Source organism: Typopeltis vanoorti, chromosome 15, assembly GCF_054136105.1.
Source record: "Typopeltis vanoorti isolate ZY-2024b chromosome 15, IOZ_Tvanoo_1.0, whole genome shotgun sequence".
NCBI classification, from domain to species: Eukaryota; Metazoa; Arthropoda; class Arachnida; order Uropygi; family Thelyphonidae; genus Typopeltis; species Typopeltis vanoorti.
The window spans coordinates 109,165,695-109,190,027 of record NC_143563.1 but is presented as its reverse complement, the minus strand read 5'-3'; the positions used below and the strand labels follow the sequence as shown (position 1 = coordinate 109,190,027).

The window sequence follows — 24,333 nt, the reverse complement described above, 5'->3', positions numbered from 1 at the left end:
TAATCCTCCCAGACATCACTCAGAAGAAACAAATAGATTCAAAAGCAATATATCTATTCCTTACATAAGTACTGTTTCACATAAATTAGCAAAAGTTCTAAAAAAATACAATATCAGAACCTTGTTCACTCCACTTCCAAAGATCCGTTCCTTAATTAGCCACCCAAAACCTTGTCATCATCAACTCAAATACCCTGGCGTATATAAAATATCATGTGACTGCGATATTCCTTATTTCGGGCAGACAGACAAATCTGTCGAAATGCGTATGGAAGAACACATGAGAGACATTACTTACAAGAGACAGCGAGCAAGTGCATTATCAAGTCATATCCTCTTCTCGGCTAATCCTAATGATGATAACCAAAGTCACAAAGTCTGCTGGGAAAAATCTACAAACATCTTCCGTTGCAGTGATGAAATAGAGAGAAAAATTGTGGAATCGAGAGAAATCATCTTCAATCCTGTTCATCTAAATAAGAACTTAAGCTACAACCTCCCGGATAGTCATTCAGCTGTAATCATGTACTGGCGTTCATGTGATGCAGCAAGCACGCACTCTCCCAACAATGCAACAAATGAAAGAACAGCTTCAAATACAACTACAACGTTTTAATGCTAATTATGTATAAAGACTGTCTATGATGTTCATAGTCTTTTAACCCTCAATGTTTAGTGTTTTTTCTTTTATAATGTCACCTGAAGAAGGCTGTTACAGGCCGAAACTAGTAGTGTGTTTATATTAAAACCTTTTTAATTAAATCTCGGTTCTAGTCATTCAATTTTTTTCATAAAACTATGTATGTTAACCGAGTCAATGATCATTCTATCATATATATATATATATATATATATATATATATATATATATATATATATATATATATATATATACAGCATCACTGTATATATACATACAGCATCACACGAGAATTAGGGTAATGTTACTTCATAACATTACCCTAATTCTCGTTTTACATTGCTTTTTTTTTTTTTTTTACACGATTTCAAAATAACATGGTTTAGAAAACAAAAGCAATTATATTTTTACACGGTATATATTGATTTAACATGGTTCAAATGGAGCTTATTTTTAAAATTTCTGTTCAGTTCTGTTAAAAAGGGTATTTCCATTATAATTATCATTTTCTAGAACGGTACATATCAAACTTGAATTTTGGGGGAACCCCCCCCCTCGATGTTTTAAATATCAGGGATTACTCTACAATACATAATGTAGACAATTGTGGCAACAACAAGACAATCAATTTTTGTAATTACAATTCCTGAAGTTAAGCCGACAGATGATCTGTTATATTCACTTGCCGTTGATTCCCGGAAAGCAGAAGGGTGCTATGCCAATTCCTCAAATTTAAGTTGGTCCGTTATGGGAGGCCCACCTATATAAAGCTGCTTGAAAGGAGAAGTTGTTTGCTAAAAATCATTTCTTGTTTACAATTCGAAACATTTGCACGTCTTGTTTTGTTTGTGCAATACAGTTATACAGGCATGTATTAAATTTTGAAGTTTTGTATGCATAATATCAAATTAGTAAAATTAATTTTTATTTTCAGATATTTTCATAACATTACCCCATTAATCATGATTTCAGATAATTCAGTTAGAAGAAGAAAAGCTATTTCTTTAGAAATTAAGATCCAAATGTTAGATTATTTAGCAGCTGGAGAAAATTCAACATCCTTAGGGAAATATTTGAACTGAACGAAGCTACTATGAGAATGATTAAGAAAAATGAAGAGATCATTAAAAAAATCTGTTCTTTATGGAACAAAATTAGGTGCCAAGTCGTCAGTGTATACCAGAGATATTATAAAAGTGAAGATGGAAAAGGCCCTACTGATTTGGATAGAAGACTGCTCACAAAAAAAGGAATACTTTTAGATGGAAATATCATGAAATAGAAAGCATTACAGTTGAACAAACAGATTTAGGAAAAGGAGCCAACAACAATTGAAATTTTTCTGCAAACACAGGTTGGCTTAAAAAATTTCTCAAAAGATATGAGCTTCATAATGTAAAAATAAAAGGAGAAGCTGCATCTGCAGATGAGCCGGCAGCTAGGGAATTTCTTTCAAAACTGTCTAAAATTATTGAAAATGGTGGCTACACTCCTGATGAAGTTTGGAACGCAGATGAGGCCAGCCTTTTTTGGAAAAAAAATCCCAAGTAGAACTTATATAGTAAAATTACAAAAAAGTGTTGGTAGCTTTAAAGCAGCTAGGGATCATGTGACTATTATTTTGCAGCAATGCTTCAGGATATCGTATATTTAAACCATTACTCATTAATCGATCCATAAGACCACATGCAATGAAAGGTGTGAATTTTAACACATTACCAGTGCACTTGAAGGAAAACAAAAAAGATTGGGTTACAAAAGAAATTTTTAATGAATGGTTCCATCAATGTTTTGTTCTGGACATTAATCGCTATTTGATGGGAAAAAAATCTAGAATTTAAAGTTTTGTTGATTATAGACAATGAGCCTGGCCATCCTGTTTTAGAACACCAGAATGTGGAATTTTGTTTTCTGCCACCTAACACAACATCATTAGTACAACCACTAGACCAGGATGTGATTGCTACTTTCAAAACTTACTACATAAGAAGAACATTCCAATAAGTTTTGAATAAACTAGATAAGATAATTTACTGACAGTTATTGATGTGTGGAACAAATTTTCTATTTTGGACTGCATCAAACTTTCTAAGTTGGCATTACGAGAATTGAAACCATCAACTTTAAATGCATGTAGGAAAGCTACTTGGCCAGAATGTGTGAAAAAGAAAAACCCCGTACCTTTGGATATAACTGAATATCCCAATATCACCAGATTAGCACATGAAGTTGGCGGAGAAGCATTTGATGATTTTTTGTCTGCAGATATTGAAGAATTGATGGTTGACAAGGCTGTTAACGATGATGAAATAATAGAAGCTGTCCTTGAGAATCTTGATGAAAATGAAAAAGTGATGATAAAGAGCTTCCACTCATTACAGGATTAATTAAAGAAGGGATTCAAAGAAGGGCTTCAAATGACTAGTAATTGCAAAGTCATTTTCTTACACATGATCCAAATACTGAACAAGCTGAATAGTTTAAACGTGAACTGAAGTCATGTATAGTGTGATTTGAAGAATTATGCAAATATCTATTGTACGCCCACACTTCATAGAACCGAGCTTGGCAATGTGCCAAAAATAGTCAATTCATGCTGAAGGGGAAAAAGAAATAAAGGATGTACAAATTGGTCACAACACTTGAAATCATGTACTTTATACATAAATTTTCCAACTGTTGTACAAGCAAAATCGTTACCACTTTAAGAACTAGAATTTTCATAAAAGAAAAGCTAATTTTCCAACGTATAATAATAAACACTCATCCCACAAAACACATTGATTATCCTAATATTGGAATGGCTTCTCCTTCTGACGTGCACAGAAGTGTCAAAGGGTCTCGCATCTGTGGGCATACAGTAGTCAAAACAGGATCTCAGTGATTAATTATAGAGTTCACGGTTAAAAAAAAAAAAAAAAAAAAAAAAAAATCAACCTTCAGAATTATTGGAAACTAGTGCTAATTTAGTTCCTTTTACTGAAGAAAACATTTTGCCATTGCAGTATGAACAGGATGGCCAAAGTGTTTCAAGTGATGGAAGTGATTTAATTCCTGTCTCACACAAAAGAATGCAGCCACTGTCAGAAAGTGACAACAAATAAAATTTAACTAATAACCATATGTGCAGGTGTATTTGGGCCTTTTCGAATTTCTATTTTATTAGTGACACACTATTTTCTTTAAGAAAGATATATATGTATATACTTTAACTATTTAAAATAAAAAAATATTCCATTAAAATTAAATAGAGTTTTATTCAATGATTTTTGTGTTTTGTTTGAAAATAATTATTGTTTGTATCGGTTTTCGCATCTGGAACCATTCTTCTATTTTTTCATATGCACTGTATTCTTTTTTACATGGCTTTCATTTACATGGTTTTTTCTGGAACCAATCTACCATGTAAATAGGGAATTGGGTGTATATTATTCTGTGAACAGTATTCACAGTACTATTCCACAGACCTGTAACCAGGTCCGTGGAAAGGAAAATAGATTAAAGGTTTTTATTATTATTACATAACACCACCAGGGAGTCCAAAGACTCAACAAGGGAGGGCACCTACTCTACAACTCTCTGTCTCCACCGACTACAATGAACCTGTCGCAACTACTGTCCGACCACAGATATGAGAACCTCAGTTGGATCAGTGCCAAGAAGAGTAATTCATGTTGAAGGGTAGAAAAGAAGTAAGGCAATGTACGAATTGGTCACCAACACAATGAAATCACGTGCTTTATACGTAAAATTTTCCAACTATTATACAAGCAAAATAGTTACCAATTTATAAACTACAATATTCATAAAAGAGAAGTTAATTTTTCGACATATAATAATAAACTCATCCCATAATACGGACTGATTACCCTATTATCAAAATGGATTCTCCTTCTGACGTGCAGAAATGTCTACTACCACTAGTATTTTCACAGACAATCACAAACGTCCATGCTGACAGCAGGATTTGAACCCGCAGCCTTTTGGCTGGAGAGCAGATACGCTAACTACTCAGCCAACCAGGCCAGTGGGTAACAGGTAACAAAGTTCGCATGTAACAAGATCTGGTTGAAAAGCAGAAGAAAGGGGATATGACAGAAATATCATATATTAACAAAGTGAATTAGTCAAATTCAAAAGACATTTTTTGTTACACGACAAAATAGGAAAGAACAAAAAGTCATATCTGGAAATCATGTAAAAGTGTGGTTAGAAGGCATGACTAGATTTTTGTTTGCTTGCAGAGTAGAGAATGAGTAGAGTGTGTAGTCAAAAGCATTTGTGTGCTTTGAAAGCAAATAAATTCCTGAAGATGCTGTTAACTTCATATCATTACCTCAGTATCCCATTAATGCACAACACACTTCCTTTTATACATGTACATGTGTGTTATGGAAGTGTCACTACCCAGAGCATTGTTTCAGTAATGTTTCTTTTTTTCTTTAGTCCATCAGTATTAATACCATGGGTGGGTTAAAGGTTAGATAATCTGGAAACTCTATTCTATACATCAGCGTAGACGCCAACCAAGGTAGTGGTTTCACAATTAGAAATGAAATACATCTACCACCTAAATATATTCAAGAAGAAACCAAGCCCACAGTGAGATTCAAACCCATAGCTTGTTAGCAAAAGACTGCATGCCCCCCATATTGAACTGGATAATTTGGCCAACTTAACACTTTAGATGAACAACCAAGGAAGCAAAGACTTTCAGAACCCATGGAATTGATATCAGAATAATAATCGCTAACAAAGAAACTCAGAACAAAATGTTGGAGCAGGTTTCTTTAATTAGATATCAGTACTACAGCATTTGCTCATATTATTGGAGCACGCAGCGGGTGATTTGAGCGGTGGTAAGGAAAAGAGTTTTTAAAACGGTGTATGTGTGAATTCTTTTGTGAATTGTGCTGCAATTTTTTCTGTGTGGTTTCACAATTAGAAATATAAATATAAACGCTAAATAAAAACGCTATATATATATATATATATATATATATATATGTTTATATTTAGCGTTTATTTATATATATATCTGTGATACAGTGTTCATATATAGTCAGGTCTCTTTTTGTGCAGTAGATACTATTATTATTATTATTATTCAGGCCCCCATGGAGTCAAAAGACTCATTGTAGGGAGGTTCACCCCCCCCACCTAAGAAACACAAAGTCTATCATACCACTCCTTCAACTCACTGACCGTTCTTGCCCTCACCACTCCATCAGGCAACGCATTCCACGGTTCAACCACCCTCCATTCAAAGAAACCACTCCTCACCCTCTTGCTCCCAGTTTCCTTTCGTAACTTCCAATGGGATGGCCTCTTGTCATCACTCCTTCCTGCTGTTCAACCAAGCGAAAGAACTCCCAAGTGTCAACCCTGTAACCACCTCTCAACAGTTTAAAAGTCTCAATCATATCACCACTCCTTCTATCCACCAAACACTGCGGTCCACATTCCACAGCCGATCCTCATAACTATCATTCCTGTCCTGAAACCATCTTTGTTATCCACCTTTGTACCCTTTCCACAGTCAATTTATCCTCTTCATATCCCGGGGACCAAATCTGAGATCAATAGTCTAAATGTAGTCTGATCAGACACGTATACAATGGAATGATAACCATTTTATCTCTGCAGGTCAGTGTCCTTCTCATTATTGCAGCAATACTCTGTGTTACCTTAACTACCTTTACAATATGTCCCTTGAATTTCAGGTTTCTATCAATCATCAACCCTAGATCTCTTGTCTCCCCCTACTTCCTCAAGTATAACTCTTCCCATAGAGTATGCTGTGTCCCATCGATGTTTCCCAAACCTCAAGACCTTACATTTTGCTGCATTAAACTGACATCACCACTCATTTGCCCATCTGTCTAGCTTATTCAAATCCTCTTGCAGGACTACCACATCTGCACTATTACTATTAACCCTTCCCAGCTTCACGTCATCTGCAAACAACTGAACATCCCTCTGCAATCCGCTGACAATGTCATTAATATAAAGGTTAAACAATATGGGTCCCGATACCGAGTCCTGTGGGACCTCACTTGCAACCCTCTGCCTGCTTGAAACTGCCCCACCATACAGAACTCTCTGATACCTATCGGACAGCCAATCCTGAATCCAGTTGAACAACCCGACATCCAAACCCATGTGCTGCAACTTAAATATCTGCTTATCATGTGGCACCTTGTCAAATGCCTTCGCTAAATCCAAGAAAATGGTAGTATATGCCTTTCCCTCATCTACTGCTCTTGTAACTTTATTATAAAAGGCTAGCATATTACTAAAACAAGAGCGCTCCTTCACAAATCCATGTCGACTCTCACAGATAACATTACCCTCATCTGCCCACTGCTGTATATGGTCCTTCACTACTTTCTCCAAGATCTTACTAACTAATGATGACACACAAACTGGTCTATAATTACACACTTTCAGTCTGCTTCCACCCTTAGGCAATGGCACTATCGTACCTTCCTTCCATTCCCTGGGCACCTTTTCGATTGCCAGAATTTCTTTGAAAAGCAAGGTCAAAGGAGCTGTCAGTTCCTTAGCACATTCTCTCAAAACTCGTGGTGAAATACCATCCAGTACCACAGCTGTACTGACATCCAGAGTACTCAGTATTTGAAACACACTCTCCTCCTGTACCTCTAAACCTTGAACCTGCCCTATCCGTCTAGCATTAAAACTGACTCATCCAGGATGAAATACTCCAATAGAGTGGTCATTGAACAATTCTATTTTGTCTTCTGCATCAGTCACTCTATTCCCATTTTTATCCCACAATATCATTCTTCCACAGTCATTTCTCCTCCTACTGGCCACAAAGCTAAAAAATTCCCTAGGATTTTCTTTGGATCTTAGGGCTAATCTCTTCTCATATTCCAGTTTCGCCTTCCTTACCATACTAGTCATTCTTCTGGCCTATGTCTCATACTCTTCATGCAACTTCTCTTATCCTGTCTCCTTATCTCTTCCACAGCCTCTTTTTCGCATGCATTTCCTGTTTAATATTGTTTGTCATCCACTTTACTCCAAATTGTGTCCTCTTGTTCATTCGTGGTATACAACTTACCATTGCTGCTAACAAATATTGTTTCATAATTTCCCACGCACTAATGATATCGCGGCCTTCCAATTCCTCCCTCCATAAAACTTCCCCAAGTTGACGTCTTTTACTATTATAATCACCTGCCTTATAATTCCACATACGTTCCCATCTCTTTGAGACTTTTGCATGTCCATCCATTTTCCAAGTCAAAACCATAAGGTCACTCTCTCAAACTGGTGGGAGAGATGTCATCTCAGTTATTATCAACTCTTCTGATGCTATAACCAAATCCAAAACTCTTAAACCTCTTGTTCCCTCTATTACATGTTGCCTAAGACATTTGTCCCTTGAGAATTCTAGAAAATACTTTCCACAGAAAACCGCGTATAAAAAATCGTACAAAAAAGAATCTAAATTGCGTTGAAAAATTAGGAATATGTTCCATAATGTTCTAAAACCACATAAAACCGAAGCAATGACTTCAAATAAACCTAAAATTGCATAAAAAAGTTTACGAAAATTCAAGAAAATAAGAATGCCTAAGTTTGTTCTAAAGCTTTATTCGTTTAATTTTATTGAAATGTAAGAATTTTTTTTACATTTTTTCATCAGAATTATCGTCGCTATTGGACAATATTCGGCAACATTTGCAAACTGGTGCGAAATCACTTTCATCACCAGAAGAAATGGTCAGCGTATCAGATCTGTATGGTAAAGGCAATAGTTCTTCACAAACAGAATTAGCTTCACCCTCTTTCTGTGCTGATTTTTTTTTTCTGACAATGTAATCAGTAATTAAACTTTGCGATGAAAATTTTACTAATTTTTATACACCTCATGATATCTAGACATACAGTTCTTCAGCTCACGTTGGAATTTAAAGGCTCATTCTGAATTGGTGTCATTAACAAGAAAATGATTTTACAATTTATTACACAGTTCAAGACCCTCTCGAATTATATTTGCAGTGAGGGGGGGGGACAGGTTTTTCTTCCGCTTCACCTATCGTTTTATGGATCTTTAATATCCAATAATATCATCATCACTTAAGGCATTATCCACAAGCAATTCTTCTACATCATTCTGGCTAAATGTATCAATACCTTCTCCACCAAATTCATGTGCCAAAGTAATGATTTCAGCTGATAATGTAAATGTTTGCATGGTTGCACTGTTTGCAACACATCCAGGCCAAGCTGTTTTCCAGCAGGCATAGTTTGTGGTCTTATTTCAACGATAGCAGATGCAACATGATTAAAACAGTCCAAAATAGAAAATTTTTTCCAAACTTCGATTACTGTTAACGATTCGTTTTTTTAGTTTATCCAATATAAATTGAAAAGTGTGCTTAACGTAATATGTTTTTAAAAGTAGCAATTATGCCTTGATCTAATGGCTGAATAATGCTTGTTGTATTGGGTGGAAAAAAACACTACCTGCACATTTGGATGTTCTAAATGCGGATAACTTGGTGCATTGTCACAATTATTAAAATTTTAACATCTAGAGCTTTCTGCTTCATATATGTTTCCACTTCTGGTACAAAGCAATTATTGAGCCATGCAGTAAATACAGCAGTTTTTACCCAGGCCTTTGTATTAGCCATCCAATGTATCGGCAGCTTTCAGATCTTTGACTTTTAGAGCACGAGGTCTTAGAGATCGAGTTACTAGGAGGGGTTTCAACATTCGATCTCCTGATGCATTGCTACAAAATAACAATGTTACTCAATCTTTGCTTGCTTTAAACCCACTTGCTTTTTTTCTCAGACTTTCCAATGTAAGTTCGACTAGGCATTTTCTTCCAAAACAATCCTGTTTCGTCAGCATTAAACACTTGATCGGGACAATATCCACCATCTTCAATAATTTTGGCTAACTTCTCTTGAAAATGTTTGACCGCTTCTTCATTTGCTGCTATAACCTCGCCTGTAATCTTCACGTTATGAAGTGCATTCCTTTTTAAAAAGCCGGTTAGCCATCCTCTGCTAGCCGAAAATTCTTTATTAGCCTGGAAGCGGAATTAGGTGCTCCAATTGCTTCATCTGTTCATAAAACTGAAGAGCTTTTTGGTAATTAAATAACCACTTATAGGAATTCTTCTTTTAGTTAATTCTTCGATCCAAATTACAAGCGCTCGTTCCGTTTTTTCTAATAAAGCATCTCTTGAGTACGTTGATAATTTGGCACTTAGTTTTGTGCCAGAAATGGTAGATTTTAAATTAAATTAAAATGTTTACCAATCGCCATAGATCCCTCTCCTTTTGCTAAGCTATCTAAAATTGCACTTTTCATTTCCAAAGAAATTGCTTTCCTTTGGTGCTTTTTTTTTTCTCCATTGGGCCAAAGTAAATCTTTAAAATAAAAATTAGCAAAATTTAGACTTATAATAATGAAAAGACAAACACTTTACTCACATGCAAAATTAAACTTCATAGACACTCACTGCTTACACGTTACGCCAGAATGTGCTGCAACATGCTGTTGTATAACGGAGAAACCCCGAATTTGCAAAATATCCACCGCATAACTTCAAAACCACATGAAAAAGATATGCATAAAACAAGGACCCGAGTGTATTTTAGCAATTAGTTTAGTAGTTACTTACTTGGTAGTAAGGAAAGATGGCAGACACCCAGCTGCAATCATAAATGCCGTGTCACCAAGTCTTCCACCATTTAAGAATTCTATTATACATAACATAAAGGACTTTGTGGCATGCAGTGTTTGTGGCATGTACGATTCCCAGGAGTTGGATATCTGGTGGGTGAGAGAAGGGGGGGGTGCATATATGCACAAAATGCACTGTGGGAGGAAATCAACTAAATCAGATATTTCGATAGCCGACCTAGTTGCTTCAGGGATGTGAAATGAATGTCGGGAGACGAGTAGCGTGATAGGAGAGAATAATGAGCAAAGTATGAATGAGAAAATAAGAGTCGGGAGTGTGGAAGGCTTGAATGACTATGAAGTTTAGGGAGACGGTTTTGATTGGGTAAATGAATGGCGAGTAGGAGTGACTAACTTGCAAAGAGGGATAGATGAGCTGAAAGAGGAGGTGGAATGTCTTGTGAATGAGATGAGAAGTATGAAAGATGAGATTAGGAGAATGGAAGAGATATATGCAAGGCAAATCAGAGTAGGAGTGAGAGAAAGTTTTGGGAATGATAAAAGAGGAGAGAATAAGAAGCAGTAGGAGAGAGAGGGAATGAGAGAGAGGTTTGGGAATGATACAAGAGGAGAGTATAGAAACAGCAGAAGAGAGGGCATGAGAGAGAGAGATATTGGAATGATAGAAGAGGAGAGAATGGGAAGAGTAGAAGAGAGGGAATGAGAGAGAGATATTGGAATGATAGAAGAGGAGAGAATGGGAAGAGTAGAAGAGAGGGAATGAGAGAGAGAGTTATGTGAATGATAGAAGAGGAGAGAATAGGATAAGTGGAAGGGAGGGAATGAGGGTGAGTTATGGAAATGATAGAAGAAGATAAGTGGAAGGGAGGGAATGAGAGGGGGTTATGGGAATGATAGAAGAGGAGAGAATAGGATAAATGGAAGGGGGAATGAGAGGGAGTTACGGGAATGATAGAAGAGGAGAGAATAGGATAAGTGGAAGGGGGGGGGTGAGAGGGAGTTATGGGAATGATAGAAGAGGAGAGAATAGGATAAGTGAAAGAGAGAGAATTAGAGAGTTATGGGAATGATACAAGAGGAGAGAATAGGATAAGTGGAAGAGAGGGAATGAGAGAGTTATGGGAATGATAGAAGAGGGAATGAGAAGAATGCAAGTGAGCACTGGAACCAGGGATAGAGTGTGTCAGCAAGGGGTAAGTAGGAGAACACAGAGAGAAAGTGTTAGAGGAAAGAGAGAGAGTGAGGGATGCATGGGAGCAATCAAGGAACAGGGTGGTAAGTGGTGTAATGTATGGCGACTCAATGATCCATGGTGTGCAAGATAGGATGTGTGAGGAGTGTTTGCTTGGAGAAACGATAGAAAATGTGGCTATGGCAATTAAGAGGGGTGAAAGGGTGGATGAGATGATTCTGATGGTTGGTAGAGATATGAGATTCTTGATTGAGGTAGTAGGAAAGATAGCGTGCGTGTTGCCTAGATATGATAGTGACAAGCTGAGTAGAAGAGCAGTAATATTGAATAACATAATAGCTAGAATGTGTCAGAAGAGAGGATTGGAATATGTGGATGCTTGGAAGGCGTTTGAGGACAGAGAGTAATTGTATGCGAGAGACCGCTTGCATTTGAATGAGAAAGGAAGTAGGCATTTGGAGAGATTGCTGTTCTAAACGAGTCAGTGTTTCAATGCACGGAAACTAGAATACCCAAGGTGGATGGTAGCATAGGTGGCCTCTTGTGGGAAAGGGTACTTGGGAGAGGGGGGGGAGACAACATCAGTTAATGCTGAGCCCAGTGGATTCTAGAGAAGATAATGTTGGGTATAGAAATTGTGACATTTTTATGCTTTAAATTAATGCCAACGGTATCCAGAATAAAGGATGGGAATTGGTGGTGCTGATAGCATCAGCCTGGCCAAAGATTATTGGGATCACTGAGACATGGTTGACAGAAGAGGTTATAATAACAGTAATAGAAGTAGCAGGGTACAGCATTTTTCGACAGGACAGGAAGGGAGAGCGTGGTGGTGGAGAACTGCTTATGATTAGTGACGACTTATGTCCTCTAAGAATGAAGGCTTTGGAAGGTAGTGACACTAATGATTTTGAAAGCATATGGTGTGAGGTAGAGATAGGCGAGATGGGATATTTAGTGGGGTGTTGCTACAAACCCAGGAGCACAGAAGGTGGGGACCAGGAGATGTTTAGACAATTGAGCTTGGCAAGTGCAAAAAGAATGATTGTTATGGAAGATTTTAACTACAGCAGTATAAATTGGGGAGAGGAAGATGCATGTAGCAATAAAGGAATGGAATTTCTAGAATTCTTGAGGGACAAATGTCTTAGGCAACATGTAATAGAGGGAACAAGAGTGCTCAAGAGTTTTGGATTTGGTCGTAGCATCAGACGAGTATATAATAATAAAGATAGCATCTCTCCCACCAGTTCGAGAGAGTGACCATGTGATTTTGACTTGAAAGAAGAACAGGTATGCAGGAGTATCAAAGAGACGGGAACATATGTGGAATTACAAGGCAGGTGATTATAATAGTCTTAGACATCAACTTGGGTAAGTTTCATGGAGGGAGGAATTGGAAGGCCGGGATATCATTAATGCTTGGGAAATTGTGAAGGAATATTTGTTAGCAGCAATAGTAAGCTGCATTCCACAAGTGAAGAAGAGGACACAATTTGGTGTAAAGTGGATGACAAACAATATTAAACCGGAACTGCATGCGAAAAAGAGGCTATGAAAGAATATAAGGAGACAGGTGAAGAGAAGATGCATGAAGAGAATAAGACACAGGCCACGAGAGTGACTGGTATGGTAAAGAAGACAGAACTGGAATATGAGAAGAGATTGGTCCTAAAATCCAAAGAAAATCATAGGGAATTTTTTAGCTTTGTGGCCAGTAGGAGGAGAAATGATTGTGGAAGAATGACATTGTGGGATAAAAATGGGAATAAAGTTACTGATGCAGAGGACATAGTGGAATTGTTCAATGAACACTTTATTGGTCTATTTCATCTTGGAGGAGTAAATTTTAATACTAGAGGGATAGGGCAGGTTTGAGGTTTAGAGGAGAGCGTGTTCTAAATACTGAGTACTCTGGATATCAGTAAAGCTGTGGGACTGGATGGTATTTCACCACGAGTTTTGAGAGAATGTGCTAAGGAACTGACAGCTCCTTTGACCTTGCTTTTCAAAGAAATTCTGGCAACGGAAAAGGTGCCCAGGGAATAGAAGGAAGGTACGATAGTGCCATTGCCTAAGGGTGGAAGCAGACTGAAAGTGTGTAATTATAGGCCAGTTTGTGTGTCATCATTAGTTAGTAAGATCTTGGAGAAAGTAGTGAAGGACCATATACAGCATTGGGCAGATGAGGGTAATGTTATCTGTGAGAGTCGACATGGATTTGTGAAGGAGCGCTCTTGTTTTAGTAATATGATAGCCTTTTATAATAAAGTTACAAGAGCAGTAGATGAGGGAAAGGCATATACTACCATTTTCTTGGATTTAGCGAAGGCATTTGACAAGGTGCCACATGATAAGCAGATATTTAAGTTGCAGCACATGGGTTTGGATGTCGGGTTGTTCAACTGGATTCAGGATTGGCTGTCCGATAGGTATCAGAGAGTTCTGTATGGTGGGGCAGTTTCAAGCAGGCAGAGGGTTACAAGTGAGGTCCCACAGGACTCGGTATCGGGACCCATATTGTTTAACCTTTATATCAATGACATTGCCAGCGGATTGCAGAGGGATATTCAGTTGTTTGCAGATGACGTGAAGCTGGGAAGGGTTAATAGTAATGGTGCAGATGTGGTAGTCCTGCAAGAGGATTTGAATAAGCTAGACAGATGGGCAAATGAATGGGGTGTCGGTTTAATGCAGCAAAATGTAAGGTCTTGAGGTTTGGGATACATCGATGGGACACTGCATTCTCTATGGGAGGAGTTATAGTGGAGGAAGTAGGGGAGACAAGAGATCTGGGGTTGATGATTGATAGAAACCTGAAGTTTAGGGGACATATTGCAAAGGTGGTGAAGGTAACACAGAGGATTGCTGCAATAATGAGACGGACACTGACCTGCAAAGATAAAACAGTTATCATTCCGTTGTATAAGACCCTGATCAAACCACACTTAGACTATTGATCTCAGATTTGGTCCGCAGGATTTGAAGGGGATATATTAACAGTGGAAAGGGTACTAAGGCGGATAACAAAGGCAGTTTCAGGACTGTACAATGTTAGTTATGTGGATCGGCTGAGGGAATGTGGACTGTAGAGTTTAGTGGATAGAAGAAGGAGAGGTGATATGATTGACACTTTTAAACTGTTGAGAGGTGGTTACAGGGTAGACACTGGGGAGTTCTTTTGCTTGGTTGAACAGTGGGAAGGAGTGATGACAAGGAGCCATCCCTGGAAATTACGAAAGGAAATTGTGGGAAAGAGGGTAAGTAGTGGTTTCTTTGCATGGAGGGTGGTTGAACCGTGGAATGCATTGCCTTATAGAGTGGTGAGAGCAAGAATGGTCAATGAGTTTAAGGAGTGGTATGATAGACTTTGTGTTTCCTAGGTGAGACCTCCCACAATGAGTCTTGATAGACTTGTGTTTCCTAGGAAGGACCTGCTGTGATGAGTCTTTTGACTCCTTGGAGGCCTAAATAATAACAATAATAATAATATGCAATGACAGAAATTCCTTCCCATCCTTAATATCAGAAGTCTGGCTGATACATTCAAGAAGATGCTACAGTTTCTATATACAGGAAAACCTCGCTTAACTTGATCAATTAGTCCATCAATTAATGCGTGCTAAGCGAAATCGCATTGAGCAAATACAATAAATGATAGGAATACTTATAATTCATCCATCAGTTAGTGTAAATTTGGAAAAAAAATTACAGAATAAGCTATATTACAGAATAAAATCATCAAAGTTAATAAAAATCAATTGCTTAAATTTGTATTTAATGTCTAATTATTTGATTGAGCTACTTTTTTACAAAAAAAATTAAGTATAAAGATGTTTGAATCGTGCTCAACTTTTTCATTTTGTCATGCAATTTGCGATAGCTGACGGCGATGCTTTATCAAGAATTCGGTACACTTCAAAGCTTCGTTCCATATCAAGATCAGGAAACAAAATTTCATTAGCATGCTCAATGTGAATGAAAACTAGCTCAAGCTCTTTTGCAGTTAGCTTCTTAATCGTAACATTCTCTTTTTGTTAAGGGATGCTTTTGTTTCAGAGCATCCCTTAACAGCAAAAGCATGTCAGGTGTAACATCTTAAGTTCACTGAGATGCAATACATGGGTTTAGATATCAGATTAGTGAAATGGATTGCAGGACTGTTGTATGATAGAAAGAATGAGAACAAGAGCCGCCCCTGGAAATTGTTTGAGTGTAATCACATTCTTACACAAATTCCAGAATATTATGACTAAGTTTTCATTATTTCATTCTATTCATATAATCAACGTTTTACAGTCCTGATATCACTTTTCTTATATGCATCTGTTTCCATATGCAGTTCCCACTGCATCCCTTGAAATTCTGATAACCAGATTCAAGAGCAATAATCCAAATGTGGCCTGACTAAGGTTATACAATGGAATCACGCATATTTATCTCTGCTGGTCAATGTTCTAATATTAACTAGAAGTCCTGCAATGGTGGTAAATTGGTGGAATGGGTTGCCAGAGGTGTTTGTGAGTGCTCTGTCAGTGAATGAGTTCAAGGAGAACGTAATAAGTATTGTATAAATAATGATTAGTGTAGGCCTTGATGATTCTTCGACTTGTGGATATAGCAAAAAATTAATAATATTAGAAGAACATTTTGACTAGTAGAGGGAAAAAAAAGAGGGTCAATTATATTGTATAAAACCCCACACAAAACTAAAAAAATCTCTCTGGCTATGCGGAAAGAATGAAATAATGAACACTAACTGCACAGTTTGGTAGACAGAAGATAATGGGATGCTATGACAGACATTATAGTTTCCAGATGAGCGCTATTTATAGGATTGACACCAGAGAGATTTTTTGTATAGTAGAGAAATAGATAGATAACGAACAAGGGCCATTCCTGGACATTGCAAAAGGAAGTGGCGAGTAAGAGTTTGAGAAGTGGTATTTTTGATGGACCATGAAATGGATGGCCTGACACAGTGGTGAATGGCTTTAAGGAATTATATGACGAGTCTTGTTACTCAGTGTAGTTACTGAATAACAATAATAATATTACTATTACTATATACACAAACCACAATACTTATTGTATATCTTAACCTTAAGCATTCACTACTCACTCCAAGCAATGCATTTCTTGAATTTATTCACCAGTTGAAATAAAATATTTCCATTTCACTTTCTTATTCACGTGACCTTTGTACAGTTTCTAGGGATGACCTCTTCTTCTCCCATCACCTATTATCCTGTGCAATAATTTACTTTTATTTTTCTAACAGGCTCCTCTCACTAACATATACGTCAACATATCACTCCTTCTCCTAATACCATCTCTGCATACACATTCCCTAAATCTATCTTCATACTCAAAATTCCAGAGTCCTAAAGCAATCTTGATTATTCACCTATGCATTCTTTAATGTTTCCATATCAATCATATAACCAGATGAACAAATCAGTGCACAGAAATCCAAATACAGCCTAATTAGTGTGCCTTATGTAGTGGAACTACCACTCTAATCTTCAATTCTCTATCTGACAAGATCCTTTGCCTCCTCCACTTCTTGAAGCAGAGTTCCTCCAATATATAAACATTATTCTATTTTCTCTGACCAAAATGGATGGCATTACACTTAGCAATAGTGAATGATGACCTATTCTCTGGCTGAAATTACAACCTATTCAAAGACTTTTATAACAATCTGTGTGTTAAGTGATATTAGAGGCTTAATGAAGAGAAACAGCACTGAGAAAGGATTTAAAATATTTAATTCTTCCAACACTTTTTCTCAGTCACTGAGACATCGTCAAGGAGTACAATATGAGACATATAACACACACACACACAGGCAACATAAAACTAAGAGAAGCACATGAATGAAAGACCAGTCATAACTAGGTGGGACACCCTCCATGGATACCTGTTGGTGGCCTAGTATGTAACCTGGGACCTGGAAGTATTAGTGTATTCCATATTTTGGGAAGTTTAATGCAACCATATTTAACTTTGGCTGATTTCTGAGAGCAGCTGCGGATTCCAAAAATAGTCTCTCTCTTCTAAATTTACTGCGATGGAGCATGGTGGTCTTTTGCAGTTGATTCCATGAGCTGTATCTAAAGCATTGTTCCCATTAACTATAGTAATGAATGCAGATGTATTTTTTGTGTTCCAATGGGGATGTTGGCTGATCTTCCTCTTTGTCCATAGGAGCCAACTTGCAGGAAGGCACTTTATATACTCCAAACATGGAGAGAGAAGGGAGTTGATTTTAGTAGAATGTATAAGGGTAATAAGCTTTTGGTGGGGCTTGAAAGCCATGCATAGATTGTATTTCTTTAAGATTCTGGTTATTTTTTTTTACTTTACTTATCACCAGCATTACTTTACATCACCAGAATTTTTTCTCAAACTTTGCCTCCTAAAAGAAATCTATCATGGAATGAATGATTTAAAAGGAGAAAAGTATGGCATGAGAGAGGACATGAAAGAATTACTAGAAGTAACAAAAGAATAGAGTGAAAGAGTTAAGACAGTGAGTCTGTTGCCATGGTATGACAGAGTAGAGTTGAGGAAGGCCATAATAGCAAATGACTCGATCGTAGGTTATGCAGGAGTGGCACGAAGCGAGTTTGATGGGTGAAAGGACTTATATAAAGATGGTTTGCATATGAAAGTGGATATGCAGACATCAGTGAGGCAGCTGAGTGTAAGAATGTGTATAATATGCCTAAGTTAGTACCACGGGTAACAAACCAGAATAGGACAGGTAGTATAAAGGGTCAGGATAGTGGTAGGCCTAAGGGGCTTGCACACTTTATGTACTCTAATGGCAGGGGCATTCGGAACAAGCAGGAAGAATTTTTGGCATTGTTGGTTCATCCTGGATGAAGGTTATTAGCATTAGTGAGACAAGGCTAACAGAAGATGATACAGTTAGTGGGAAAGAATGTGAAGAATATAGTGTGTTCAGGGAGGATAGAGAGAAAAGATGGGGGAAAAGGAGTGTTATTGATAATAACTGAGTCGAAATAGGCAAAGAAAGAGAGAGTTGAAGTTCAACTGCAGGTCAGTGAAAATAGAACATTTGAGGCTATCTGGTGTGAGACTGAAGCGAGCAGAACAAAATATACAGTTGGATGCTGCTATAGACCAGGGGATGGAAAAGATGATGAAAATAGTATGCATTGGCAAAGAGACCAATGAGTGAATGATATGTAATTATTACGGGTGATTTCAACTATAGGAACATAGATTAGAAGGAAGGAAGGAAATGAAATTTATGTAGTTACTAAAAGATAATTACCTGAGACACATGTGATGGAACATACTAGGGGGTTCAAGAGCGCAATCTGGTAATTGCATCTGAGCATTTGTCTATAACGAATATTACCACATTGCCACCAATTTGTAAGAGTAATCATATTGTTTTGACCTGGAAATTGGCTAAATGTGTTGAATTTGTGTGTGGAATTCATATGTGGAATTATAGGGCTGGTAAGTATGACAAGCTTAGGAGATCAGTGCCACAGAATGTGAAACTGCAATTGATAATGCATGGAAAGTGGTAAAGGAGTGTTAGGGAGGTACTGGCAGACTGTATACCTAGTCAGCAGAGTAAATCAAGTGGGAGTTAAATGGATGAATACCATCATTAAGCTGGAGATGCAAAAAAAGAAACAATCGTAGAGGGAATTTAAGGGGAAAGTTGACCTGCAGGCACATGAACAGTACAGGCCAGATGGGTAACTGGTGTGGAAAGAAAGGCAAAAGCAGATTATGAAATGAAGTTAGCAACAATGCAGGCTAAAAAGAATCCCAAACAGTTCTTTTGATGTGCTCCTAGTAAAAGAATGTATATAGCAAAATGATTTTAATGACTGCCGATAGTAAGGAGGAAACTGAATCAGTCAAAACAGTAGAATTACCAAGTGAACACTTTGCCAGAATATATCATCCAGGTGGTGATATTGAAGGAAAGAGAGAGTCAAAGGCATATATGAGAACCGAGGTAAATGAAATGGAGGTGCATAGCATATTACAAAACCTTAATGTGAATACATCTGTGGGATTGAATGGTATACCAACTCAAGTGTTACGTGAAGTGGCAAGGGAATGTCAATGCCCTTAACCAGATTGTTCAATCAAAGTCTCACCTCTGGGTTAGTCTGGAGGGGGTGGAAAGAAGAAAAAATAGCATATATTTTTTAGCAGGAATCTCCATTGCATTAAGGAGATTCCAAGAGTGACGAAGCAAATTGCCAACCAATCAGCATATCAGGAGTTGTTATCAAAGTATTGGAAAAGTTGATCAAGAGCAAAATACAGGAATGGATAAGTGGAAATGCCATACTGTATGGGGACAGCATGGTTTGGTGAAGAGTAGATCATGTCTCATTAACTTCCTCACGTTTTATAATACAGTAACAGCTGAGTTGGATAAAGGAAATGAGTTTAGAGTGATACTGCTGGACTTTGCAAAGACCTTTCACAGTATATCACATGGAATTCTAATCAGTAAACTGCAGCATATGGGAATGGACATAGGATTGGTGAGAAGGGTAGCAAGGTGGTTGATGGAGAGATATCAGAGAGTAGTTAATTTAGGAGTAGAATCCAAAAAGAAGGCCTGTGACTAGTTCTGTTTTGGACCAATACTGTTTAATTTGTTCATTAACAATATAGGAAAGGATCTGAGGCAAAAGGTTTGAGGCTTAGAGGTGCAGGGGGAGAGTGTGTGTTCCAAATACTGAGTACTCTGAATGTCAGTAAAGCTGTGGGAGCAGATGGTATTTTACCACAAGTTTTGAGAGAATGTACAAGGGAACTGACAGTGCCTTTGACCTGGCTTTTCAATGAAAGTTTGGCTGCGGGAAAGGTGCCCATGGAATGGAAGAAAGTTAATATAGTACTATTGCATAAGGGCAGTAGCAGACTGGAAGTGTCTAATTATAGGCCAGTTTGTGTGTCATCAGTAGTTAATAAGATCTTGGAAAAAGTAGTGAAGGACCGTATACAGTAGTGGGCAAATGAGGGTAACGTTATCTGTGAGTCAACATGGATTTGTCAAGGGGCACTCCTGTTTTAGCAATATGCTCGCCTTTTATGATAAAGTTACAAGAGCATTAGATGAGGGAAAGGCATATACTGCAATTTTCTTAGACAGCGAAGGCATTTGACAGGGTGCCACATGATAAGCTGATATTCAAGTTGGAACACATGGGTATGGATGTCAGATTGGTCAACTGGATTCAGGATTGGCTGTCCGATAGGTATCAGAGAGTTCTGTATGTGTGGGGCAGTTTCAAGGAAGCAGAGGATTACAAGTGGGGTCCCACAGGGCTCAGTACTGGGACCTATATTGTTTAACCTTTATATCAATGACATTGTCAGCAGATTGCAGAGGGATATTCAGTTGTTTGCAGATGATGTAAAGCTGGGAAGGGTTAATAGTAATAGTGCACATGTGGTAGTCCTGCAAGAGGATTTCAATAAGCTAGATAGATGGGCAAATGAATGGGGATGTCAGTTTAATGCAGCAAAATGTAAGGTCTTGAGGTTTGGGATACATCGATGGGACACTGCATACTCTATGGGAGAAGTTATAGTGGAGGAAGTAGGGGAGACAAGAGATCTGGGGTTGATGATTGATAGAAACCTGAAGTTTAGGGGACATATTGCAAAGGTGGTTAAGGTAACACAGAGGATTGCTGCAATAATGAGAAGGACACTGACCTGCAGAGATAAAACAGTTATCATTCCGTTGTATAAGACCCTGATCAGCCCACACTTGGACTATTGTTCTCATATTTGGTGTCCAGGATATGAAGGGGATAAATTAACTCTATAAAGGGTACAAAGGTGGATAACAAAGATGGTTTCAGGACTGTACAATGCTAGTTATGAGGATTGGCTGAGGGAGTGTGGACTGCAGAGTTTGTGGATAAAAGGAGAAGTGATGTGATTGAGACTTTTAAACTGTTGAGAGGTGGTTACAGGGTTGACACTGGGGGGTTCTTTCGCTTCGTTGAACATCAGGAAGGAGTGATGACAAGGGGCCATTCCTGGAAGTTACGAAAGGAAACTGTGAGCAAGAGGGTGAGAAGTGGTTTCTTTGCATGAAGGGTGGTTGAATCATGGAATGCATTGCCTGATAGAGTGGTGAGAGCGAGAACAGTCAATGAGTTTAAGGAGTGGTATGATAGACTGTGTTTCTTACAGGGGGGGGGGGGGCTTCCCTTCGATGAGTCTTGATAGACTTTGTGTTTCTTAGGAAGGACCTCCCACGATGAGTCTTTTGACCCCATGAAAGCCTGAATAATAATAATAAAACCACCTTATGGAATTACCAATAATCAAGTACAGAGATTCCCAAAGTGTGGGTCTCAAGCTAATTTTGGAGTGGGTCTCTTTCTATCGTAGCTTTAAGAGTGTTACTTCCTTTTACTACTTTGTACATGTGTGAAGTTGGATTTTCAGTGATGATAGGAATTAAAAACAAATTTCGAAATAACTTCAATTATCAAACACCTTGCACCTGAAAATAACACATATCAATGTGGATGTCAAAGACGTGATCAGCAAAAACAGAAAACAAGCCCATTCTTTACATACACCTCATTATGTATGTGATTAATAAATTTACAGATTAATTAAGTGTATTCGATAAAAAGTTTAAAAGTAGTATAGTGATATTTTTTTATTCAACCCCCCTTCCTTTTAAATTATTATTACATGACACCTCCAGGAATCCAAGAACTCATCATGGGAGGGCACACAACTCTACTTTGTTAAATACATCTCATTCTCTCCACTACTACTGAATTCTCCAACTACGATCTCCACTACAATCAGCACCATCACCACCAAAACAGTATTTTTTGTCTGTAATTTGTGTGTTCTGAAGGCCGATTTGTCTGTATGCAGGATGAAAAAACCCAAGTTTCCGGAAGAGAGAAACCCTGCTACCACAGTATGATATCAGCTTACTCACCTTCAACTGAAAAAGCCCATATAAGGATTCCCCTCGTCACGACGAGAATTGAACTTGGGTCTTTTCCAATCGAAGGGTGCAATGTTCTGCTATTCTTCCAATTGTGATACGGAAGCTACAATATGCATTACAAGTGAGTGGGTTGTGAAAAATTACATTGTCAGAAAGTGGATCTTAATCCAAAAGAGCTTGGGAAGCCCTGATCAAGTAATTCTAGCCACCTTTGCAATATGACCTCTGAATCTTAATTCACAGTCTGCTGATATCTCAAATCCTTAACTTCATTAATTTCCTGAAGTCAATTTCAATGTCATCCCATGATGCATAACTGTAAACTGACAGTCATTCACCTATACCCACTATCAATATATTTAAAGATTCCCATATCACCTTTGGTTAACTAAAGCTTTACCCAATTTCACCCCATCTGCAACCTATTGCATTAACGTACAATTTTAAATAGCAGCAACCTACATATCCATTTTATATCCTTAAAAAGTTATTTGTACGAAATAAAATAAAAATTTTCACACCGAATTCTTTATCGTTTTATAAAAATACACTGCTGAAACTGTGAAATGTAATGGCAGTTCCTTTTCAGACGTTTTAGTATGAAAATAAGATACTGCACGACGTACAAATTAAAACTTACTCGTATAGTTGAATGCATTGCATACAACAGCAATACACCTATAAATACTATATAGAAATGATTCTACTCGCAGTTTGCTTTTTTCTCTCTGTATGCGGGAGTAAACTTGAAGTGAAAATTTCAACTTCGTTAAAGTCATATCGAATGCTAATGAACAAGAAATATTCGAAAAAACCGCCATCTTTACGGAACTCCAATCATGCTCTATTAATAAATGTACTTAAATACTGGATTTAACTAGCAGAATGGCTTAACAAATTTTCAAGAGATAAAATTTTCAACTAGTACCGCAAAACTATTTTTTTTCAATCAAGAACAGTTTTATGTTTTAGTAAAAAAAGAGCTGTTTTTTTTTTTGTCAGATTAACTAAAGGTAATAATAAAATTAAAATAACGGATGACACACTATGAAAAAATCATTAAATATTAACTAACTTTTTGCTAATTAAAAAAAAAATCAACTAACGCCTTTTTATTCCCGTATATTAAATATTTTTTTTCCTAACACGTAAGTAGCGTCCGTTATTTTATATGCCAGCAAAGGTTGGTCGATTGGTAGAGCCTCTGCTACTAATGCTCACGCAAAAAGTTAAGCAAGTTTGAGCGCGGTTAGTAGTTGGAAAGAAATCAATCGTTCGATGCTGTTGGCACACACTCCCTCGATGAGTCTTCGGACTCCCTTGAGATGTCACATAATAACAATAATAATGTACTGTTATGCAGGGATGTAGTCCTAAAAGAAATAGTGCCAGGGAAACAAAAATCCGGAACATGAAGTGCGGTATTATTATTATTATGGCGACGTCCATATGGCAGAGTGGTAGGTGTCGTTTTGAGAGGAGAAGAAGGTTTGTGGTACGCCCTACGAGATAAGAGAGAGAGAGAGATCGTGTGGTTAAGGTCCCTCCCAACTAGGTGGGATAATCTGGCAGACTAACAGAGAATAACACAATATAACAGCGGGCAAAGGATTACCCTAAACACATGGTTAACCCAAGAACCCAGACAGTACTGTACATAAACAAAAATTATTATTATTATGCAAAATTACACCATGCCATTATGTAATTCTTTCATTGTTTTCATTGGAATAATTTTAATCATCCAGCAGACTGCATTGATGGTCATTTAGGTGTTAATTCAATTAAAATTAAAATTAT

The 24,333-nt window shown here is 37.5% G+C and overlaps 1 protein-coding gene across 1 annotated transcript in view; it reads right to left on the bottom strand.

Moving 5' to 3' along the window:
• Positions 1–23,308, bottom strand: part of LOC150099067 (EF-hand domain-containing family member B-like) — a 175,142-nt gene extending 151,834 nt beyond the window's left edge. Inside the window, exon 1 of the mRNA XM_090405805.1 lies at positions 23,174–23,308. Within this exon, the coding sequence (XP_090261931.1) occupies positions 23,174–23,191 (18 nt within the window). The 5' untranslated portion in view covers positions 23,192–23,308. The remainder of the gene's footprint in view (positions 1–23,173) is intronic.
• Between the last annotated feature and the right edge of the window lie 1,025 nt (positions 23,309–24,333).